We start from the raw sequence: 25,707 nt of genomic DNA, 5'->3' as shown, positions 1-25,707 counted from the left end.
CAGGACCTTGGGTAATCCTCAGATAGGTTATATTTATGTTGTCCTCAATTTTCATTTCAAAATGTAAAATAATTTCAGAAATGCTCAGCTTCAACAAACTTATTGCGTGTGGTTTATTTAGACCCAGTCAGAAATTTTCATTTGAATCCAAACAAAATTTTACCTGAAATAAATGCGATTTTTGTCATATGGTCAACAACAGTTCAGAGGCATTTCACATTGTTGTAAGAACAGATACAAGTGTAACAACGACATCATTAGTCTGATTGTGTGTGCCAAAATGGCTATACGCTTTCTAAGGTGATGATTAGTTGGAAAGACTTTGGAATGAGTCAGATGATGAAATGGTAGATAACCCTGTCAATGGTCCTGATTTTCAAGATTTTCTTGATGGTTCAAGTAATGATGATAACTATCATCAGCTAGAAGCGAGAAGAGTGATGTGACTGAAGGAGATGAAGGTGGAATATCATTGTCTAAACAAACTAATGTAGTTGGATTTATACATATAAAACAAAGATGATGTAACTTACCAAACAAAAGTGTTGGTATGTTGATGGACACACAAATAAACACAAACACACACACAAAATTCAAGCTTTCACAACCCACGGTTGCTTCATCAGGAAAGAGGGAAGGAGAGGGAAAGACGAAAGGATGTGTTTTTTATGGGAGAGGGTAAGGAGTCATGCCAATCCCGGGAGCGGAAAGACTTACCTTAGGGGGAGAAAAGGACAGGTATACACTCGCGCACACACACACACATATTCATACGCACATATACAGACACAAGCAGATATTTGTAAATGCAAAGAGTTTGGGCAGAGATGTCAGTCAAGGCGGAAGTACAGAGGCAAAGATGTTGTTGAATGACAGGTCAGGTATGAGTGGCAGAAACTTGAAATTAGTGGAGGTTGAGGCCTGGTGGGTAACGGGAAGAGAGGATATACTGAAAGGCAAGTTCCCATCTCTAGAGTTCTGATCGGTTGGTGTTAGTGGGAAGTATCCAGATAAACCGGATAGTGTAGCACTGTGCCAAGATGTGCTGGCCGTGAACCCAAGGCATGTTTAGCCACAGGGTGATCCTCATTCCCAACAAACACTGTCTGCCTGTGTCCATTTGTGCGAATGGGCAGTTTGTTGCTGGTCATTCCCACATAGACAGCTTCACAATGTAGGTAGGTCAGTTGGTAAATCACATGGGTGCTTTCACACATGGCTCTGCCTTTGATCGTGTACACCTTCCAGGTTACAGGACTGGAGTAGGTGGTGGTGGGAGGGTGCATGGGATAGGTTTTACACCGGGGGCGGTTACAAGGGTAGGAGCCAGAGGGTAGGGAAGGTGGTTTGGGGATTTCATAGGGGTGAACCAAGAGGTTACGGAGGTTAGGTGGACGGCGGAAAGACACTCTTGGCAGAGTGGGGAGGATTTCATGAAGGATGGATCTCATTTCAGGGCAGGATTTGAGGAAGTTGTATCCCTGCTGAGAGCCACATTCAGAGTCTGATCCAGTCCCGGAAAGTATCCTGTCACAAGTGGGGCACTTTTGGGGTTCTTCTGTGGGAGGTTTTGGGTTTGAGGGGATGAGGAAGTGGCTCTGGTTATTTGCTTCTGTACCAGGTCGGGAGGGTAGTTGCAGGATGCGAAAGCTGTTTTCAGGCTATTGGTGTAATGGTTCAGGGATTCCTGACTGGAGCAGATTCGTTTGCCACGAAGACCTAGGCTGTAGGGAAGGGACCGTTTGATATGAAATGGGTGGCAGCTGTCATAATGGAGGTACTGTTGCTTGTTGGTGGGTTTGATGTTGACGGATGTGTGAAGCTGGCCATTGGACAGCTGGAGGTCAACGTCAAGGAAAGTGGCATGGGATTTGGAGTAGGACCAGGTGAATCTGATGGAACCAAAATAGTTGAGGTTGGAGATGAAATTCTGGAGTTCTTCTTCACTGTGAGTCCAGATCATGAAGATGTCATCAATAAATCTGTACCAAACTTTGGTTTGGCAGGCCTGGGTAACCAAGAAGGCTTCCTCTAAGCGACCTATAAATAGGTTGGCATACAAGGGGGCCATCCCATCCTCCTACAGGCCAACTGCAAATTAGAACAGCATGCCCCCCTCCACCTCAAAAAACTATCCAATCTCCTGGTTTCCCACCTCTGGAAAGGCAACTCACTCACCCTCCACAACCTTTCCAGCAAACCTCAACCTCTTCTCATTGCACACAGACCCAGTCTCTCCCATCTACTCAATCTCCCACTTCCAGCTCCACTCCCCCCAAAACCTAATCAACACAATCTGGAACCACAGCACTTAAATTCAGTAGTTAACCTTTCCTCCATACATCTCTCCCAATCCTAAACCTCTGTCCTATCCAAAGGCCTCACCTTCAGCCCTACTCCCAGATTCAACCAAACAGCCCTCGTCAAAGATTTACTGTCCTACACTCGTACTCTCTGCTGGAAATATCAATTTGCCGTGAAGAAAAATAATCCAAATCCTACTCCTAATGATCCAACTCCCCAAGACACTATCCAAATTGAACCCTGCCTGGAACAGTTCTGTCCTCCGTCACAGCGAGACCCACCTCCTCTTCCTCAAAATCACCCTCTCCCAACCTTCCAGGAATTTCTCACTTCCAGCCTTGCCTCTCAATCCTTCTTAAAAAACCTTAATCCTACTCCCAACATCACCACTGCTGAAGCCCAGGCTATCTGTGATCTGAAGGCTAACCGATCCATCGTCATTCTTCTGGTGGACAAGGGTTCCACGACCTGACTCACAACTTCTTCACTTTCGAAGGCCAGATATACCAACAATTAAAGGGAACAGCCCTGGGTACCAGGATGGCCACCTCGTATGCCAACCTATTTATAGGTTGCTTAGAGGAAGCCTTCTTGGTTACCCAGGCCTGCCAAACCAAAGTTTGGTACAGATTTATTGATGACATCTTCATGATCTGGACTCACAGTGAAGAAGAACTCCAGAATTTCATCTCCAACCTCAACTATTTTGGTTCCATCAGATTCACCTGGTCCTACTCCAAATCCCATGCCACTTTCCTTGACGTTGACCTCCAGCTGTCCAATGGCCAGCTTCACACATCCGTCAACATCAAACCCACCAACAAGCAACAGTACCTCCATTGTGACAGCTGCCACCCATTCCATATCAAACGGTCCCTTCCCTACAGCCTAGGTCTTCGTGGCAAACGAATCTGCTCCAGTCAGGAATCCCTGAACCATTACACCAATAGCCTGAAAACAGCTTTCGCATCCTGCAACTACCCTCCCAACCTGGTACAGAAGCAAATAACCAGAGCCACTTCCTCATCCCCTCAAACCCAAAACCTCCCACAGAAGAACCCCAAAAGTGCCCCACTTGTGACAGGATACTTTCCAGGACTGGATCAGACTCTGAATGTGGCTCTCCAGCAGGGATACAACTTCCTCAAATCCTACCCTGAAATGAGATCCATCCTTCATGAAATCCTCCCCACTCCGTCAAGAGTGTCTTCCTGCCGTCCGCCTAACCTCCGTAACCTCTTGGTTCACCCCTATGAAATCCCCAAACCACCTTCCCTACCCTCTGGCTCCTACCCTTGTAACCGCCCCCGGTGTAAAACCTATCCCATGCACCCTCCCACCACCACCTACTCCAGTCCTGTAACCTGGAAGGTGTACACGATCAAAGGCAGAGCCATGTGTGAAAGCACCCATGTGATTTACCAACTGACCTACCTACATTGTGAAGCTGTCTATGTGGGAATGACCAGCAACAAACTGTCCATTCGCACAAATGGACACAGGCAGACAGTGTTTGTTGGGAATGAGGATCACCCTGTGGCTAAACATGCCTTGGGTTCACGGCCAGCACATCTTGGCACAGTGCTACACTGTCCGGTTTATCTGGATACTTCCCACTAACACCAACCTATCAGAACGCTAGAGATGGGAACTTGCCTTTCAGTATATCCTCTCTTCCTGTTACCTACCAGGCCTCAACCTCCACTAATTTCAAGTTTCTGCCACTCATACCTGACCTGTCATTCAACAACATCTTTGCCTCTGTACTTCCGCCCCGACTGACATCTCTGCCAAAACTGTTTGCCTTTACAAATGTCTGCTTGTGTTTGTATATGTGTGGATGGATATGTGTGTGTGTGTGAGTGTATACCTGTCCTTTTCTCCCCCAAGGTAAGTTTTTACGCTCCCGGGATTGGCATGACTCCTTACCCTCTCACTTAAAACCCACATCCTTTCGTCTTTCCCTCTCCGTCCCTCTTTCCTGATGAAGCAACCGTGGGTTGCGAAAGCTTGAATTTTGTGTGTGTGTTTGTGTTTATTTGTGTGTCTATCAACATACCAACTCTTTCGTTTGGTAAGTTACATCATCTTCGTTTTTAGATATATTTTTTCCACGTGGAATATTTCCCTGAAAGCGCTGGCACGTCGATAGACACACAAACAAACACAAACATACACACAAAATTCTAGCTTTCGCAACCAACGGCTGCTTCGTCAGGAAAGAGGGAAGGAGAGGGAAAGACAAAAGGATGTGGGTTTTAAGGGAGAGGGTAAGGAGTCATTCCAATACCGGGAGTGGAAAGACTTACCTTAGGGGGAAAAAAGGCCGGGTATACACTCGCACACACACACATATCCATCCACACATATACAGACACAAGCAGACATATACAGAGGCAAAGAGTTTGGGCAGAGATGTCAGTTCATCTGATGTTTGGACTGACATCTCTGCCCAAACTCTTTTGTGGTACAGAGTTGTCTACAGTTCCTCCAGCATTCACAAGCAAGGTGAGCATAACAAATACATTATATGTAACTGTATTTTATGGGTATACTATTATTATTATTATCATTATTACACCATGTCACAATTATATGTAACTGTATTTTATGGGTATACTATTATTACTATTATTTTTATTATTGTTACACCATGTCACAATTATATGTAACTGTATTTTATGGGTATACTATTATTATTATTATTATTACACCATGTCACAGTCTAGTGACAAGTGCGCTGGGCTGTCACCATTGTGGTGGTGGGGAGTGCAGTGCTGGGACAGACTTTCTCAGAACCCTTTACCTCCTCATTGTGCCAATTGTCTACAGAAAAAACCTCTAGCATCCATCACTCCTTCGGGCTTGTATGCAGTATATCTTTACTTTTTACTTATTGTCAGTTTTAGGTTTTATTGTACGAGGGCAGTTCAATAAGTAATGCAACACATTTTTTTTCTGAAACAGGGGTTGTTTTATTCAGCATTGAAATACACCAGGTTATTCCCCAATCCTTTAGCTACACAACACTATTTTTCAACGTAATCTTCATTCAATGCTACGGCCTTACGCCACCTTGAAATGAGGGCCTGTATGCCTACACGGTACCATTCCACTGGTCGATGTCGGAGCCAACGTCGTACTGCATCAATAACTTCTTCATCATCCGCGTAGTGCCTCCCACGGATTGCGTCCTTCATTGGGCCAAACATATGGAAATCCGACGGTGCGAGATCGGGGCTGTAGGGTGCATGAGGAAGAACAGTCCACTGAAGTTTTGTGAGCTCCTCTCGGGTGCGAAGACTTGTGTGAGGTCTTGCGTTGTCATGAAGAAGGAGAAGTTCGTTCAGATTTTTGTGCCTACGAACACGCTGAAGTCGTTTCTTCAATTTCTGAAGAGTAGCACAATACACTTCAGAGTAGATTGTTTGACCATGGGGAAGGACATCGAACAGAATAACCCCTTCAGCGTCCCAGAAGACTGTAACCGTGACTTTACCGGCTGAGGGTATGACTTTAAACTTTTTCTTGGTAGGGGAGTGGGTGTGGCGCCACTCCATTGATTGCCGTTTTGTTTCAGGTTCGAAGTGATGAACCCATGTTTCATCGCCTGTAACAATCTTTGACAAGAAATTGTCACCCTCAGCCACATGACAAGCAAGCAGTTCCGCACAGATGGTTCTCCTTTGCTCTTTATGGTGTTCGGTTAGACAACGAGGGACCCAGCGGGAACAAACCTTTGAATATCCCAACTGGTGAACAATTATGACAGCACTACCAACAGAGATGTCAAGTTGAGCACTGAGTTGTTTGATGGTGATCCGTCGATCATCTCGAACGAGTGTGTTCGCACGCTCCGCCATTGCAGGAGTCACAACTGTGCACGGTCGGCCCGCACGCGGGAGATCAGACAGTCTTCCTTTACCTTGTGGCGATGATGACACACGCTTTGCCCAACGACTCACCATGCTTTTGTCCACTGCCAGATCACCGTAGACATTCTGCAAGTGCCTATGAATATCTGAGATGCCCTGGTTTTCCGCCAAAAGAAACTCGATCACTGCCCGTTGTTTGCAACACACATCCGTTACAGACGCCATTTTAACAGCTCCGTACAGCGCTGCCACCTGTCGGATGTCAATGAAACTATACGAGATGAAGCGGGAATGTTTGAAAATATTTCACAAGAAATTTCCGGTTTTTTCAACCAAAATTGGCCGAGAAAAAAAAGTGTTGTATTACTTATTGAACTGCCCTCGTATTTCTTTGTAATTTACTTTACTGCGTTGTATTTAATTCTAGTTTAGTTTACTTTATTTCACAGTTTTCTTCTAAGGGCTACAAACATTCTCCATCCTGCTCCAGGACATACACAGTTTCCTCTTCAACAGGTTGACAAAACGAAAGTATCGCCATTTTCACTGTTCATAATTGAAGGGATGTTGATAATGATTTTGAATGAAACCAACAGAGAACTGACATGTATATCAAAATTCAAAGACGTCCTATTACAAGTCAGGAACTGAAGGTTCATTTGGGACTTCTCATATTAGCTGATGTGTACAGATCTGTTGAAGAATCTCAGAAGAGCTATGGGACAACATGAATGATTGGTTAGTTTTTCATGCAATGTCACTTCAGCATTTCCGTATGATCAGCAGATTTCCCAGATTTGACAACAAAGAAGATCAACCAGCTAGGCAATGTAATTATAAACTGGCTGCTATCAGGGTTCTCTTTGAAATGTTTCTGGAATAGTTGCCTAAAATGTTTGTTCCTTATGAAGATCTCACAGTGGATGAGCAACTGGTTCCATTCAGAGGAAGGTGTCTCTCCTGGTGGTATATACCTCCACAACCCAAATTGGAAAGACTGAATAAAATTAGGGTTGTTTGACATAAAAACAGCATATGTTCGTGCAGCAGAAGTGTATACAGGAGAACTGGAACAGTGACCATGAGAAATACATCAAAGCAGAAATGTTATTCTGAGACTTGAATGTATTGAGAAAACTAGGTGGAACTTTACCACTGATAATTTCTTTATGGACTACACCCTAGCTGAAGAACTTCTCAAGAAAATTCTAATATTAGTGGGAACTCTTGGAAAGAACAAAGCTGAAATTCCAAAGGCAATGCAGCCAAACAATAGCAGACCAGTACTTTCAACCACCTTTGTGTTCCAGAGGGATATAACGTGTTGGTTTTGTAAGTGTGGGTGGGGGTAGTTATATTACTCTATAATGCACCAATACTGTAGCCTGTTATCAGAATAGCATAATAAGCACAAGGTGGGGCACAATGGACACCCTAGTTTCATACAATCACTGAAGAGCACGCAGATGCAGTAGCAGAATGGGAGTAATGGAGTTAGGTGGGGGAAACAATACTATTTTCAGTAGTCACCATGCCGTGGTCTGGTGAGCATCGAAGCATTGTCCTAGAAACGTCCTTTAAAAGCAATGATAGTGTGGTGGTGACGTAGAGGGCTTTTCATAGCAATTTGGTTTGAACTGTCATGACAGGATTCCTGATGCTAAAAGTATTAGGAAATGGATTACTAGAGTTAACGGTGACACGATGCACTGCCTAGAAAACCATTTAGTCAACCTAAAAGTCTGAGGACACCTGAAAACATTGTGACTGTGAGAGCATCCATTGAACAGTCTCCATCACACTCTGTGTGGGAACATGCTGCTGTTCTTGGAATAACGTCTAGAACGGTAAGGCGTATTTTACACTCTGACCTCCTCCAAGTTGATTGCTGTTCAAGAAGTTAGTCCAGAAGACTAGGCGAAATGTACAGATGCTTGCAATGCAATCTTAGCCTCTGTGCAACCCGACACTATTCTGTGGTCTAGTGATGAAGTGCATTTTCATCTATATGGCTCCAAAAGTAAGCAAAATTTTCGTTAATGGGTGACTTAAAACCCTCGTGAAACTCACCAAAGACCACCGCACAGCCCCAAAACGACAGTTTGGTGTGCTGTGTCCTTCATAGGCATTGTTGTCCCTTACTTTTTTGAATCTTGAGGTGCACCTGTTGCTGTGAACTCTGTGTGCTATTGTGAGATGGTGGAGAAATTTTTTACACCCCAAACTTGAGGAGTATGATGTGGAATATGACACAGAAGCCCTTTGGTTTCAACAGGATGGTGCCACAGCTCATGCCAAATTCTGTGAGAACAATTCCCAGCCACCTGATCTTACAAATGCATGTTCCATGGACCCCCTCGCTCCCCAGATTTGAGTCCCTGTGGTGTATTTCTACCCCCCCCCCCCCTCCACCCCTTCTTCTTTGGGGGTTTTGAAAGTTCAATCAAGAACCTTGGAAGCTCTTAAGAGGGAAATTGCAAATGTCACTGCTGGAATAACACAAGATGTGCTGAGAAGAGTTTTCGAAAACTTTTTTGAATAATTCAATATATGCATCATTCACTAACGTTGTAAGGTTGTCATGTGGATGATGTAATTTTTAAAACCAAATGAAAATAAAATGGCATTGAATGTAGTTTTCAGAAATAAAAACACTTTTTAATTATCCTTGTTGGTTTTTTTAGAATTCACCTGTCAAATCACTGAACCCATTCTGCCCCACCTTGTACTACATTACAACAAAATAAAAAGGAGTTGACACAACAGATAAACTCACCAACACTTATTCCTGCAAAAAGGTGTGTCAAATGATGGCCTGTTTGTTCTATAATGTGCTGGATATTGCTGTAATAAAAGCCTGAGTGTTGTATGTACAAATCAATCCAGGGTACAATCAAAATAATTTGTACGGAAGGAGGCTATTTCTAAGAGAACTTGGATATGAGCTAACACAACCAATGCAAGAAGACAGAATTACCAAAAATCTAAGATGATCAAAGTTAGTCTACAGAATATTGCAAGAAGGAGTTCAAGAGCAAAAGAACAGAAGAGGGCTAGTGCAAAGAGTTAGGATTGAAGAAAGACTGAAAGACATACAAAAAGTGTAATAGATGTCAATCATTCCTCTGCGAAGAGCATACAAACATTTACTTCAAGAATTGCATAAGTTAATGTGATAAGAATACAAACTAAGTTCAGTATAGTTCCTCAAAGTCCAATTTTGTAATTTAATTTAAATTTTATAATAATTGTCTGAAATAAATGCTGAAATTTAAGCTCTAATGTGTTTTCTCCTGCAAAAAAAAAAAAAAAAAAAAAAAGTATTTTGAAGTACTTTGTAAGAATAATTCATTTTTCAACTAAAATTTTGTAAATAATTTTTTATTTTGTAATAATTATTTTCAGTATATGTTAGTAAGTTCCAATGTCTGTATTGCTACATAAGAAAACCATACACAAAACATATTTTGAAGTACCACCTAAGAATAAAACTTGTTTTAATAGTGGTTCTAGCTGACCCATTCACAATATGTGTGTTTCAATTTGAAACACAATAGAAAAGTTCGGCTCAGCAGCCCCATTGTGCCATTTGAGAGTAGGAGGCTATATGCCAGGACTGGGGTTGACCGTCTTCCTTTCCTTTACCCGTAACAGTATAAACCCAACACAACATTATACAAGCACTTGCCATAATCATCCATATGACAGAGATATGCATTTGACACTTCATAACATGTCAGAGAAAGGCAATGGCAAATCACCTCTATTAGGACCTTCTAGAACGAAGATGCATGGTTCCTGCACCTGTTCCTGTGCAAATTCTGTGCTAACCATTATTAGTATTTCATTAAGTATTTCTAATCTGAACAAAAGTCTGCAATCTATGGCTATGCCTGTGTGTAAATACAGGGAATGCCATTTCTTTCAGTTGTTATGTTAGGGAAATCAGTGTCACTGTTACCTTGTTTTGCTTAGTGAAGGGTCTTTCTCTTTCTGTCTTCCTTTATCAGCTTCCTGTGGTTTGCTAGTTTTACCTGTAAACTCATGATTCATGACATTAGTTGTTAATACAAAATATGGTTACCCTGTCTAGTTGGTATATTCTCTGAAGATGGTCAGGCTGATAGCAGATCCAAGTGCACAGCCCCTCACAGAAGTTATTGAAATGTATCCTACATTAAATGAAGGTAGCTTGTAATTTCTAGAATTACTTGCTATTTTCAAGATGCCTAGTTCTCACACTTCTTCATTTCCCTTAAATTAGTCATTAAATTTGGAAAGTGATACATGTAATTTTTTTTTTGTTTTACTTTTTATTTTTTAGGAGTGCCATGACTTATGACTCCCAGGCCTCTTGATCAACACCTATTTGCACATCACCCTCACTGTGAAAATATTAAACAGAAAGAAATGTTTTCAATTGAAAGAAAAGATGAAAACTCCTGGAAACTAGTGTTGCAGAATGGATTGCACTGCACCTTACAACAAAACTTCCAAAGAAAATGTGTTGGGTACTGAGATGTGTGTGGGTAGTGAGTAATGTTGTCTTTGATCAGCACAATATGTACAATAGTACCCCATGCCTCTTACTCAGGAGCAGCCTGTTGCAATCTCCTGCGTTGGAATACTTGCAGGCTACGATTGAGTTCTGTAATTGTAAAATAGCAGCTCTCTGGGTTTGCTACAATAAATCATTTACAGTATCATCATGAATAAGCAGTGGCTATCTGCTGTGGTCTTCATCATGGACAATGTAATGACTTCAGAAATTTGCTAGTATCAAGTATACATAGGCCTACATATGATCGTTAAACGAAACAAAGCTGATGAATTTTGGTTACTGCTTGTATGTTTATGGGTTCAAAAACATTGTTACCTACTGTTACAGCTGACAGAAGAAACAATACCACCTGACATTTAGAACCCTTACAATAGGGATATTATGTGTTGTTGTGCGATATTGTGCCAAATTCTGTCCAATTAGAACATTATACCATCAAAATACTGAGCTGGTTGTGACCCTGCCTATAATGCTCCAAATGTCCTCAACTGGGGAGAGCTCTGGCAATCTTTCTGGCCAAGGTAAGGCAATGATCATGCAGGCATTATTTTGCTGAACTGTAAGCCCAGGAGGCGTTGTGACAAAGAGCAACAAAACAGGGTGTAGAATATCATCAACATACAGCTGTGCTGTACGTATGCCACAGATAACAAGCATAGGGGTCCTGCTATGAAAAGAAATCTTACATCTCCGCTAGTCACTGCAGCTCAGTTTGAAGCAGGACTCATCACTGAAGACAATTCTACTCCAGTCAATAAATAAATCATCCAATTTTTTCTGAAATTTTAATCACTTGTTTGACTGCACATGTAGATTTTTGTCTTAGAGTGTGTATGCATTTAAATTTTGCAGTGCACGACCTACAATACTCTGTAAACTATCACTCTGAACAATTTTTATTCTTGCATGTTTCCACACTTCACACAAGTATTTGACGTAAGTATCTGTATGTAAACAGGAATGGTCCAATAAAGGTTCTGTAGGAGAAATATGTAGCTCCCAAGTTGTTTATCATTTTCTCTTAATTTCTGGAGACTCCTTTACACAACAGAGGCAAGTACAAGAAACTAGAGGATGATTATATTGGAAAAATCAGTGTAGGTTGATTGCTGCCAGACAACTGAATTAAATTTCAAACTGTGAAACTCTTAGAGGAAAAGGTGCCCAAAGTATGTCAAATACATGATTAACAAGGCAATTCACAAGGTTTTTTTTTTCTTTTGTGTTGTCTACATTAATACAACACATATAAAAGAGCCAAAGTACTTCTGTGGTGAACTTCCGTACATGTTGTCAAAAGAGATGAAATGGCATTTCTGCAGAGACTGGGGATATTACAAGAGTATACTGAGGGGGCTGGGAGGTAAAAGAGAGAGAGATAGGGGGGGGGGGGGGGGGTGGACCAATCAGAAAACAGCATTGTGTGGTGGGAGTTTTAGTCTGAAAATGTTCAATACTTTGTGACTCTACATATATAGAACTTTATGGAATTTAATCAATGCTCACTTCCTGGGCCATACTGATACTTGCTTTGGGCTGCATGCAGCCTGTAGGCTGTACATCTGTACTGTAAAGAATATGTTTATGTTCGAAGTTCTAAATGGTTTGACCATGAGATCTACTACTTTGTCCTTAGATATAGGATAAAGCATATTGTTGACGCAGATAAACGCCCTTCAGTCCATGGTAATAATTTTTATGATTTATTCACTATCAACTAATGTAGATGTTAATTTAGCAAATCATAATCACACCTGCACTTATTGACACAAATGTACTTGCAACATATCAAGTATCTCCAAAGAGATGTCATGCACTTTTTCTCTGTTATATCTGAAAATATTTTCAACTTTATTTTGTGACATTTGATGGAATAATATTTATGGAGCATGATTGTAAAACGTGTACAGTAATAATAATTTTCAGGAGGCATCTTTAACATTGCTGCAAATTATGAGTTTCTAAATGATTTGTTGTCACCCTCAACACAGATCCTTGGACTGAATATTGTGACAGATTAATTTGTGGATACTCTATTGACTGAATACATAAAATTAAGCTGTTAACCAAGCAAATGATTTCCACTGACACCAGTGTCACATGAATCACACTTAACAGTATTTGTTTAAGACTGGTCCACCTAACTCTCTCCTCCAGATATGCATGAGAAAATGTACCTGACACCTCTTAGGAGACACATAACAAAACCTATTTCTTACATTTCAAAATCATTCAATTTATTTTCAGCATAGACCAAACAAGGCTGAGTGTGTTTGCTGGGTCCATTCGACTGGATGATGATACGGTACCCCTTATACCAGTCTCCGAAGTTATTGTTCATGAAAATTACAACAAAACTCTCTCAGTTAATGACATTGCAGTCTTAAAGGTAAAATAAATAATTTTCACTCCATTTTCTTGCACTTTAAACTGAAACCAAGTTATACAATTATGAAATGCACAGTGGTTTATGCATTGTCCTAATAACACAGAGGAAAAGTGAACAAATGATAGCAGCAGTTTTGTGTGAAACGTTTGGTTACAGAAGAATGTTACAAAATATGGTATGAAGGAAAACATATTACTGAAACATGTGGGAACCTGGAAGCAATTTATTTGGCTGCACTTCTAGTATACTGAACAGTTTGCCAGTAAATGAAGACAACAATATGTAAAACAAACTGATGAGGCTGCCATTAGTTAGATGTGCTGAGATAATGCTACTAGTACTAGTACAAGATGTGATGAAGGATAGACTTCAAGGATGTGGAACAAATAACATTTATTATATATCCACAGGCAGAAGCAACCACTCCTGTCTCCTGCTGCAAAGTACGTAAACAAGAAATTATGGTCTATAATTTAAGCACACTGGTAATTATGGTGTTTACTTCCAGATTACTTTATATACATCTATAAATGAGAAACAAACATACTTTAAAATAAGCCACTGCATCTTCTCTTGTACCAGCCAGGTGCTGTTTTTATCTAATACTACAAATAAAGCACTTATGTAGCTTTGCACAGAACACTATCAGCAATTTATATATGGGAAATGTCGTCATAAATCTAATATAAATATTAAGAGTTATATAAAATTTATATCACAGAGTCCATATATTTTGATGAAATTGTTAGAATGGCTAATGAGATATGACCTTACAATGGAAACTCAAAGTTGGAAAATCAACAATACTAGGGAAAGGATAGATTGCAACTCACTGTAAAGATGACCTGTCAAGTTGCAGACAACAAAAATACTGTTACACATGACAGCTTTGGCCAAATCTTTCTTCGCCAAAGAAAACACACACACACACACACACACACACACACAAGCAAGCACACCTCACATACACATGACTGCTACCACCAACATCTCCAATCAAAATGTGACTGTTACCTGAATAGCAATATGGAATGGGATGGTGAAGGGGAAGGCATAGCAGGGTATGGATGGAGAAAAGCGTTACTCTTATATGTCATTCTTTCTCTTCCTTCATGTGTGTTTTCATCACCTTTCAAACCACACACATTCTGACTTCCGATCCCCACTGTATTAGTGATCTCATCTGTGCACAATGCACAGCTACATGGCTGTGTGGATTGTTGGTGGGACATCCCACACCCAAAATTCTTACCACTGATAATTATAATTATTTCTATTGATCCTATTTCCTCCCTCATTCTCATGAATTTTCACATTTTATTTTTCACACCTACCTGTGAAACACAAACTCCCATACCTCATCTGTTCCCCCCCCCCCCCCCCCCCCATATTTTTTATATATGTGTTTGTGCACGTTTTTACACCGCTAAAGGAGTTTCTGCATAAAATTGTATACTGTTATAGAAGAAGCTGCTGGAATAAATTCCATAAATACCGTACATAAATTGATTTATTAAAAAAGAGATCGGCACACTACAAGAACCTGAACATAGGGTAACGAAGATATAATAAGTGACTATTCGGTGTCAACTGGATGTTGTTAGTGTGGTGATATTGTATTTAAAGGTATTCAGCTATGTTCAGCATCATACAGATGGTATCAGACATACTGTTTCACTCATCAGGAACTACAAAAGTTTTCATGTGATTGTGAAAAATACTGCACCAGGTGCAAGACAGCAGTGCAAAAATGTGGGAATGGTTTTGAAGTCAATGTGATAGATGTGCTGCACCAGGACCTTGCCAGCATTACAGAACTTGCTGAAATGTTCATTTACATGGTACGGCATTTATCCTAAACTTGTGGAGAAACAGAATCTAATGTATAAAATCAGTGCAGTACTGGTAACACAAAAAACTATGAAAAAAACGTTCATGAAATGACAGTGCTTTAACATGCAAAAACAAAGTTATTTGTCTAACCAATGATAGTGACATTTCTAGTATAATAAATTTTAACACAGTTATTGATATAAAACCTAATTTCCCCAGTCATGATTATGTGGAAGGACACTTTATTCCATCTACGTGTGATGTAATCAAAAACTTTACATGTGAAAAGATACGAAAAGTATGGTCGCAATGAAAACAATCATCTCAAGCACCCAACTGCTCCAGAAACTTATGTTAATGGAGATAAATTAGGATGAGACATCATAGATAATAAAACAATGGATATTGTCTTATATTCAGATAGCAACAAGAGGCTTAGCCACAATGCAACGATATTAAGGAGGACTCAAAGCCACAGGTTTTATCAAACAAAGCACCTTTCTGATAGAAATTTTAAAAACTGTAGCTACAGCAATAAGGCACTGCAAAATCAGTGTATAGTAATATTCTGTGGTGCAATGGACATACATAAAAACGAGCTTATTGAAGCTTCTCAAACACTTAAGATAGTCTTAGACATACTAAAAGATCAAAAAGTCATTGTAATAGGCTTTATTCCCAGGAGTGATCTAATGGAATGGTTTTCTGTAAACAAGGAAATCCAGAAAGCCAACAGGGCTCACCAAAAATTCTGCAGACTGATGTATACAACTAATATGGAAAGAATGTGCTTCACAAAACATGGAATGCACTTACACAAGAAAGGCAAATCCTATTTATGTAAAAAACTTGGCAAGTTAATGAAATGCTCTAAAGGGGATAAGCAGGCTGCTAACTTGTTGATGTACAGAATATCTAATATACATAGTCTGTATCTATCCAGGCAGGCTAGGAAAAAATCTTACCTTCATAGTCTTGGATGTAACTGAATTTTGCATATGTTAAAATAAAGGATTAAGAAAGGAACAAATATTTTTTTGTTTTCTCCAAGAAAGTTTCTGCTCTGAGATACAGCCCTCCAAAGACGACACTGTTCATACCATTTTGAAAAAGCAAACTTTGGAAAAAAATTTAAAATGTTGTATCTGTGGAACAGTTCTTGATATTTTGTTGGTTTTTTTTATTTGGAAGATAATTGCTTTATGATTACAAAGAAATCCTCCATTTGCACTGATCTGTCAAAGTTCTTTTACTACATCATTCTGAACTTTTGTATAATTTATGAATTTTTTTTTTTTTTCCAAAAATGCCAACCAATAAAATCTTGATTTTTTTCTGTTGATTAGTACCATATATAGTTCTACATTCCCTGAAAAGTAGAGCTTCCACTTTAAGGTTGAACAGGTTTTATAAACAACTGAAATTTTTGTCCTACATAAAACCTGTTTTATTACCACATTAACACATAACAGGCTCATGAAAATCAAAACCTAGCCTTATTTAATATAATTTTAGTTTTGAAAGATGAGTTAGAGACTCATTTTCAAGCATTTTAAATGGTTCCAAAATGTATGTGAAAGGTCCAAAGACCTAAAGGTATTAATTTATACAACTTCTGTTGTCTCTGTTTTGTACTGAAATTAGCCATCAATAAACTAAAAATGTGTTCCACTGCTTCAGTATCTTCCTGAGATATAGAGTGATGCCTTCCTGTTGAACCAATAGGAACTGGAGCACATACAGTCTTCAAAACATTGTAAACAGGAAGTGAACACTGATGGCGTTGTTGCTGTCCTTTGGCTGGAAACCTATATCCAGCAGCTGGTCCATGTGGTAGCATAAAGTTCACTACAATTTCTTTTAACTCTTAACTGGTGTCTATGATCTCTGCAATCCACCAGTCTCACTCACTCACACACACACACACACACACACACACACACACACACACACACCTTCTCAGACTGTGAATCTCAATATTATCTTGCTGTTTCTAAGGTGTTGGCCAAACAAACGAAATTTCTTCTTTCTTGCTCTTTAAAGTGTGTGCAATATGATTTTGCCCATCACTTTGAGTCCAAAAATGTCTTCTGAATTCCTTTCACAGGAGTAGTTTGTTTGAACCATTCTTCTTTTTTCTGATCACAGGATTATTTGATTGCCTCTATGAACAAAAGCATGAGGGCTGTGGATGTGTAAGATTTCACGACTCTCATAAAATCGTCAGTATTCTGGATCACAGCTGTATTTGGTCTGGAAAGATTATGTTTTGTAGCATGCTGGCCTCTACACCATCACAAGGCCCCTTCCCGTGACCAGTAGCCCTGTATACCAAGTCAGTTGGCACAAGTGACTTACACAATTCATACAGCTGGTAACTGTTTTTAAAATGATTAGGAGCACCATTAGAAATAATGATGATATACTCTGCACCTGTTTGCAGTTGAAGAATTTTGTGCATTGCTAGCAAAGCATGTGCTGAATCATGTCCTGTGTCATCACTTATAACTGCAACACTTGTGGTCTTGTTTTGCAAATATGTCACTCCTGTAAAAATTGAAACCTGGTCATTACTTCAATGATACCCTTGTACTTCTTGTGGGAGAATTACAGACCACTTCTCAGCAAAATCACAGCGTAGCACTAAACATAGTCTTTCAGCCTGGCTGGCCTTGGTGGCCGTGCGGTTCTAGGCGCTGCAGTCCGGAACCGCGGGACTGCTACAGTCGCAGGTTCGAATCCTGCCTCAGGCATGGATGTGTGTGATGTCCTTAGGTTAGTTAGGTTTAAGTAGTTCTAAGTTCTAGGGGACTGATTACCTAAGATGTTAAGTCCCATAGTGCTCAGAGCCATTTGAACCTTCAGCCTGTACACTCCCTTTTACTTCTGTAATGTGTTGTTGTTGCAATTTCTTCAGATGCAGGTATGTTACTGCTTTCACTGAACATTTACCAAGTTCATCAACAAATCTGTCAAAGGCAATGGTTTTCTTAATTAGTTTGTTTTCATCCCATGTTGCATATGTAATTTCTGCAGAGTTATTTGATACATCTTCCAGGCCAAGTGTCTGTAAAAACAGTCCTCCCTTTCTAGGGCAGTCACCACATTCTTGAAAGAAACAAGTCTCTCACTTTATGTCACAGACTACTAATGACTTCACATGCACAACCAAGGTGTCATATGCACCAGTACGTTCTTCAAAGTTACCACACAAAAGTGCAAAATTTGTGCAGTACACACATAAACAGATGTCTCTAGCTGGGTTTTGAACTACCCACTTAGGTTGTAGTGCATAACATTGTGATCTTCCAATATAAGAAGTTGTACAGTTACTCTTACAAATTCAGAAAGTTTCTTTAATACTTTGAGTCATGTACCTCTTCACTTTCACAACTTTTTGACCTTCATCTGTTACAGTTAGTGTCTTTTTTGTTGGCACTCTGGTGAGAACAGTCCCATTTATCTTCCAGATACAATGACTGCACTATTTGAACTTGAGCTGCTTCTACAGGATGGCCATAATAGGCATCTGGTCTTCCAAACACTCCTTTTACAGACCTCACATCTCTTGATTTGTCTGTCGTGTACTTTGATACTGATGAAATGTGGTTCAAAATTGTTTTCTTTGAAAATGTCTCTAGAATAGTAGTTAAAACTTGCACCTTTTCACTGTAGGATGCACAGTATTCAATAGCTGAATTGATATTTGTGAAAAAATTCCTGGCAGGAGGTGCAAGAGTGCTTTGGTTCATTTTCTTCTGAAGATGGAATTTCCACTTTGAAGAGTGTGGTCAGTTTTGCTGTAGTGTATTCATCCATAGCTTTAGTAATTTCTTTGAGCTTTTTTGATGCGTAGAGCTTATGACTCGACTTCAATGACCGCAGTTTCTTAACAGGACTAAGTCAGTAGTTGACTGATTCAAGGTATTTAATTCTTCCTCTATTGATGCAAAATCTGCATCATTTGCGCCATGGGAGGCTTCATCTTGTTCATATACTATCATTGTTGTTATTCTGTCAAAACAGTTAGAACACAAAAAGTCGTCACTAGAAACATCTCCATTTTGAAACAGAGTCTTCAAATGACAACACTTATTTCCAACTTGAACAAAGTCTGTTTTTTTGTTTATTTGTCTTCTATATCACTCTTTTATGTAGATGCAAATAGTCAGTACACTTCACTCTCCTGTGACCCCAGTCAGAAGACATTTCAAACAGTTCTTTTCACAAAACATACTGCAACTGTGTCAACTGGCAAATTCCTCACAAAAACACAGAACTCACTGGATGGTCTCAGATTTCTTAGAAGCCTCTTCAATAAACAAATTAGCACTAAACAACTACAATACAAAAACCTGCAATGAAGAACCATGACAAAGGAACAGACAAGAAACTACAACAAAGTGTAAGAAATATCTGCAACAATGAAAGTGAAAAGAAATACCTGTACAAAAAAAGTGATAAAAAATAACTGCAACAAAGACAATAGAAATAAACATTGTAACAAAGAAATTAGTAAGAAACAACTTCAGTGAAGACATACATTACCTTTGAGAGTTAAAAAAAGATTTTTTAAAATAAAATCTGTCCAACTTAAAAGTGGAAGCTCTCCTTTACAGAGAATATAGCACTACATGGTACTAATTGACAGAAAAAAATCTAACTTTTCTGGATTGGTATTTTTGAAGGAAAAAAAAATCTGTAAATTATTAAAAAACTCAAAAGGTGACAGTAAAAAAACTTTGCCTGATATGTTAAAAAATTTTCCGAAATTTGAATCTTCAAACCGGTGTTCGCAGTGTCATCTTTGGAGGCCTGTATCTTGGGGCAGGAATTTTTTGTGAGAAAACAAAAAATGTGTTTCTTACTTACTCCTGAATTTTAACATATGCTAAATTCAATAACATCTGAGACTATGAAAGTAACCCCCATGCCTGAAGTGCGCATTATGCCAATAATAAATCAGTACTTAAATATGCGGCTTTAAACCCTGCAGTACATTTCCAATGTGCTGTGGTAATATGGCATGAAATTTCAATGTATACAATATCATATATGAATACCTCCTGAGCAAGTTTACTTGCCATCAGGGTTGACTTAAGGTTCGAGTAATGCACCAACCTCAAATTACTTGTGAAATTAGAAAACACCATCCAAATTTTGAAGGATACGTTTCTGGTGCTAATGCTATTTCACATCCTTGAGATTTTCAATGGCAAAATTTTAGTTTTTTGAAGCTCGTGAAGAGGCTCAGTAAGATGAATGTCTGGGTTGGTCTCTGCTTGCAAGAAACGAAGGAGATATTTAGAAAGTTAATGAAATTGTGAAGAAATACCAATGCCTGAACATCTGGATGATCACCAGTATGGTAAATATGAACAAAGATACATGAGGACAAATTTTGCATGATGAATTAAACACAGTAAAAGTTTGTACAATAATAGTCTCAAAAAAATTCACTCAGGAATAAATTAAAAAAAGAGATCAGAGGAAAATCTGCTTGTCATCTTGGAACAATTCACCCAATATCTGGGCTTGCTCATGAATGTCATCCCAGATGAATAAATATGAGTATCTCTTCATGATCTGGGAACAAAGTGTCAACTGTTGCACTGCAAGACCCAAGATCACCATGAATGAAAAAAGAGAGAATGAGCAAGTCAAAGATGAAGGTAATGCTGATCTCCATCCATATTAAGAGTGTTATCATGAGTGAATGGATTGGATGAGGACAAGCTGTTAATCATAACTTCTAATCAAGTTGGAGGAAAGAGTACTTTTAAGGAAAATAAGATCAGATTTGTGCAGGCAAAACTCAAGGGCTCTGGATCAGGACAATGTGCCAACTCATACAGCCATATATGTCAAACAGGTTTTAGCAGACAAACACATTCTTGTGCTTCAGTGTCTTCCACATTCACCAGATCTTTCTCCATGTAATCTTTGCCTCCACTATCAAAAGTGACAGATGAATGCAATTTTCAGTGTATGAAACACTAAAAGAAAAAGAAATGGCAGGGCTGTTGAACAAGATGAGCTACAGCATTGATTTGAACAATTTAAGGCATGTACAAAGTGACACATAGATGGAGAAGGAAAATATTCTGAAGAGGATAAAAGTTGCTTCTATCTTTGTTTGCAATAAATAACATTTTCTCACACTATCCTCATTATTTACTTGCCAAGTCTTTTCTATACATAGGTGACCAGCATATTGGACCTGCAATAGGGGTTTTTATTTATGTTGACAGTCTAGTACACTTCTGCCCCAGTAACACATTTTGAAAAGACTAAAAATTAACATTACTCTCAACAGTTTTGATAGAAATTACAAGTCGAACCAATTATGACAAAAACAGCCAACAATTAGGCATGCACATCTAATCCTTGAAATGGAGAGGCAAACCAAATTCCAGGGATCAATTTGAATGGAATAAAATTATAACCATATAACAATCCTGGCTACCTGGGAGTTACCCTTAATGCAGAATCCCATTTTAAATAACACTGTCAGAACAATAGGTGAAAGATCTTAGCACTTAATGACCTCCTAAAAAAGCTACTTAGCATAACATATGGTAAACACCTTCCTTGATTGCATGGACATTCTGCCATTGTATTATTAGGTGGCAGAATCGCAAGCCTTGTGCAGAGTCACTCTGCACATTGCAACCCAGCAGATATAGCATTTACCTCTGCCTGCTTCGTCATGACAGGCTATATATGACTAACTCCCATTCACAGCTTATACATTCTGGCTAGGATAGTGCCACTAGATGTCCATAGAAAAGCCACAGAAAGTAGACAATACGCAAAAGTATGACTCAGCTCCAACAATTTGCTCTACAGAAAAACCACAAAGGGAGTGACTCAAATCTAGAAAGAGGCTTCTATGTGGCACCACTGAAACCGCCAACATGCCTAAAATAGTAAGAGAGCAAAAAATGGACTGCACAGTGCATGTCTGGGTGATTCCTATGGATGGTCTGTATTTTATAAACTTGTTTTAGTATTATTTGAAGAAACAGAGCAACCGGTCACTTTTATGTAGTTTCATATATGCCAAGAAGCATTTCCAGCCTTCAACCATCTTCAATTGATGTAATACATTTGTATCTTTCCCAGCATAACATATTTATTGACTACATTATAATTTAATAATGTTAGTAAACCATGTGTTTTACATTGTTTCGTATTTTATTTGTCAAGCTATATTACAATAGATACTGTATTTTTGTGTATTCCTTGGTCAGTCCATGACAAAATGAAACAAATAAATTGATATTAAACAGTTATCTGTTTCCTGTCACATGTAAATATTGATCCACAAACACTTATCATCTCAGTAATGTGCAACTTTGCTTTCATATGTCACAAGAAGTGGGTGTTTTCATTGTTATAAAAATATTCCCAAGAATACATTTAACTTCTCATAAATTGTAGTAATTTGACATACTTCTTCTCACTGTTATTATTCCTCTTTATCAATTTTCTGGCAGAGACATTATTAATAAGTACATCTTACAGTGAAAGAAGAGTTGTTGGCACTTTTAGCTGGAAGATGCAGATGGGTAGTTTCAACTGTCTGATAGGGAAGAGTTCTCTTCCTCTATTTCCCCTTGCTTGGGATGTGAGAGAGTTGTGACTTATGTGTATCTGTTGAATGCAGGAGACTACAATGAATGTGTGTGTAGCATGGTATCAAGTTTGTAATGTGTGATGAAAATAGTGAGAGGGCAAAACCCAGTGCTGCTCTTCTCAAACCGAAAAAAGGGAACTGCTGAAATTGTTGCCCCACTTGACTAAAAGATCATCACCAGTGTAACACATCCTACTCCACAAGACACTGCAGTAACATCTGGGATTTAATCCAGCACACTGACATAAGGTACAGTAATAATGAACTTTAAGTCACTGCCTCCCTGACCATTATCAGCTAAATGCTGGTAGTCAAAAGTTTCTTCCATCACCAGGATACAAATCAGTTACCACTACACATGCATGTACAGGATGTACATAAAGTCCGGGAACACTACAATTATTTATTGCACAAGAACTAACATTATACAGATGTCATGCATGTTGCATTTTGAAGAGAAACTCTGAAAGTTTTTTTTACAACCATTCAATATGCAAACAATGAGTGATCTGGCAGATGTCAATACGGTAATTGAATTCTTTCAATACCCATCCCAGCATGGCATTATCGACTGTGGCAGTCGCTTCCCGTATTCTGTCCCGGAGCTCTGCTACATCACGTGGCAGAGGTGGTACTGGCAGTCGCTTCCCGTATTCTCTTCCGGAGCTCTGCTACATCACCTGGCAGAGGTGGTACATATACCAGATCTTTAATATGTCACCACAGAAAAAATTCACATGGAGTGAGATCTGGCGATTGGGGAGGCCATTTCATGAAACAGCTGTCCCCTTTTGTAGCACGGCCAATCCATCGACACGGCAGCTCTGTGTTCAGCTACCCAAGAACTTCACGACGAAAATGGGGTGGAGCCCCATCCCGCTGAAAGATGAACCGAGAGTCTGATTGCATTTGAGGCATCAGCCATTGCTGCAACATGTCCAATCTGTAGCACACTTGTTTTTGTCGAACTCAATAAATATTGAAAGTGTTCCTGGGCTTTATGTACACCCCACATTAGTAGCCTTGACTACAAAGGTGGGTTACATTGAAGTAATTTTCATTTACTACTTAAACTGTACCCCAGATGCTGCAGAACAAAATTTAACAGTTCTACAATAATGTGTGATAAAGCATACAGATGCTAATAATGAGGCTCTCAATTTATATTATGCATAAAACTTTGATGGCTAATACCTTCACTTACTAGTGCTAAATGCAACATATACACACTTTTGGGCCAAAACATTATGAACTCTGCCCACTGCAAGACAGAAGCCCACCTTGTGGCACTGGGGGCATGTGATACAGTATAGAATGTGTATAAGCAAAACAGAGGGGAATGAGGAAGCATTCCAGTGATGGAACAGACCAAAAATGGAGAAATACACTGACATATGAGACTGTGACAAATGGTAGTCTGTTATGGCTTGGCATTTTGGAATGAGCATCTTAGAAAGCATGAAGCTGGTAGGCTGTTTGCATGCTACTGTCATAAGCATCTATGTAAACTGGTTGACAGGCAGTGAAACCATGAGCATGCAGAAAGTTGTTTGATGTCCGGGCTCGATTGCAGAATTTGGAGGTCTGAGGCTTGTCTGCTGTGTAAAGCAGGATAGGTGGTGATATGTGGCAGATATGATGACAGATTATGGAAAAGTGTCACCTTGTTGGATGAATTATACTTTTTGTTCCTGGTTGTGTGTATACTTCTTGTTCCTGGTTGTGTCCAGACACACTGCCATACAGACAAACATCTGCTGTATATGTGAACTCTCCCACAGATGCAGCATGGTGGGGGCATTATTATGCTGTGAGGGACATTCACTTGGGCTTCCATGGGGCATGTGGTAGTAGTCAAAGGCACCACAACAGCTGTAGACTACGTGAACATTCCTGTGGTTCATTTGCATCCCTTTGTAATTATGTCTTCCCCGACCGTGATGACATCTTCCAGCAGGATAATTGCGCACATCACATTGGTTAAGGAGTATGAAACTGAACTGATGTTGTCATCTTGGCTACCAAATTGAACTGACCTGAACCCGAATAGAACACATCTGGGGCTCTCTTGGGTGCCACCTCTGTGGTCACAAACCACCACCCTGTAACTTATGAGATATATTTTGTTGGTTGTGGGCTAGGTTTTCAGCCAATGACGGGGCATATAGATAGCAGCAGCAGGACAGGCATGAGAAGAAACACAAAAAATCCTTAATTATTCCATCCTGCAAGTACAGTCAGTCAAGTGCATTTTCTTCTTCATATATGAGAGTGGTTTGAAAAAAGTTCACAGAATGGAACAGAAAAAAGTACCCACATCACTGAAACTTTTTTTATTTATCAATGTAGTCTCCTTGTAGATTAATGCAGTTGATCCAACAATTTTCAGTGTCTTGATCCCATCTTGAAAATGCGTTTCTTGCAGGACTGCAAAATAGTTGTCAACTCCAGTTATCAATTCTTCATTTGAAGTGAATCTTCATCCACCAAGAAAAATTTCCAGTTTTGGGAAGAGACTGAAGTCTGATCGAGCCATATCAAATGAATAAGGCGGGTGCGGCAACAATTCATACCTTTGATCATGTAATTTTGCCATGGCGATGGTTCATGTGTGCGGGTGCACATTGTCTTGATGGAAGATTACTTTCTTCTTTGCTAAACCTGGCCTTTTTTCACTTATCTGTTGTTGCAATTTATCCACGGGGTTAGCATAGTATTCTCTGCTAATTTTTTCCCCAGTGGGGAGATAATCTATAAGCAGAATCCCCTTCCAATAACAGAACAATGATGCCACGGCCATTCCTGCTGAAAGAATTGACTTTGCTTTGTTTGGTGGCAGAGAATCAGCATTTTTCCACTGTTTTGATTGTTGTATTGTCTCTGGGATATAGTAGTGCACTCAAGTTTCACCTGTGTTCACAAATGGTTGATCCAGCATCAAAAGTCATGGTACCCATCTTGCAGATAATTTTTTCATTTCTAATTCTTCAGTTAAAATGTGATATACCCTTTAAGATGACATCTGGCAAGCATGAGGAATTTCACACATTTAAAATCGGTGATCCTCCATGACCATTTTGGGCACTTTTGCAATGATTTCTGGAGT

General features: G+C 39.5%; 1 protein-coding gene across 1 annotated transcript in view; it reads left to right on the top strand.

Moving 5' to 3' along the window:
* The window catches only part of LOC126187951 (chymotrypsin-2-like), a 167,041-nt gene that overhangs the window by 73,968 nt on the left and 67,366 nt on the right, over positions 1-25,707 (top strand). The window contains exon 4 of the mRNA XM_049929327.1: positions 12,988-13,129. Within this exon, the coding sequence (XP_049785284.1) occupies positions 12,988-13,129 (142 nt within the window). The remainder of the gene's footprint in view (positions 1-12,987; positions 13,130-25,707) is intronic.

This window comes from Schistocerca cancellata, chromosome 5, assembly GCF_023864275.1.
Source record: "Schistocerca cancellata isolate TAMUIC-IGC-003103 chromosome 5, iqSchCanc2.1, whole genome shotgun sequence".
NCBI classification, from domain to species: Eukaryota; Metazoa; Arthropoda; class Insecta; order Orthoptera; family Acrididae; genus Schistocerca; species Schistocerca cancellata.
The sequence above is the reverse complement of the archived record's forward strand: the minus strand, read 5'-3'. Positions and strand labels throughout refer to the sequence as shown.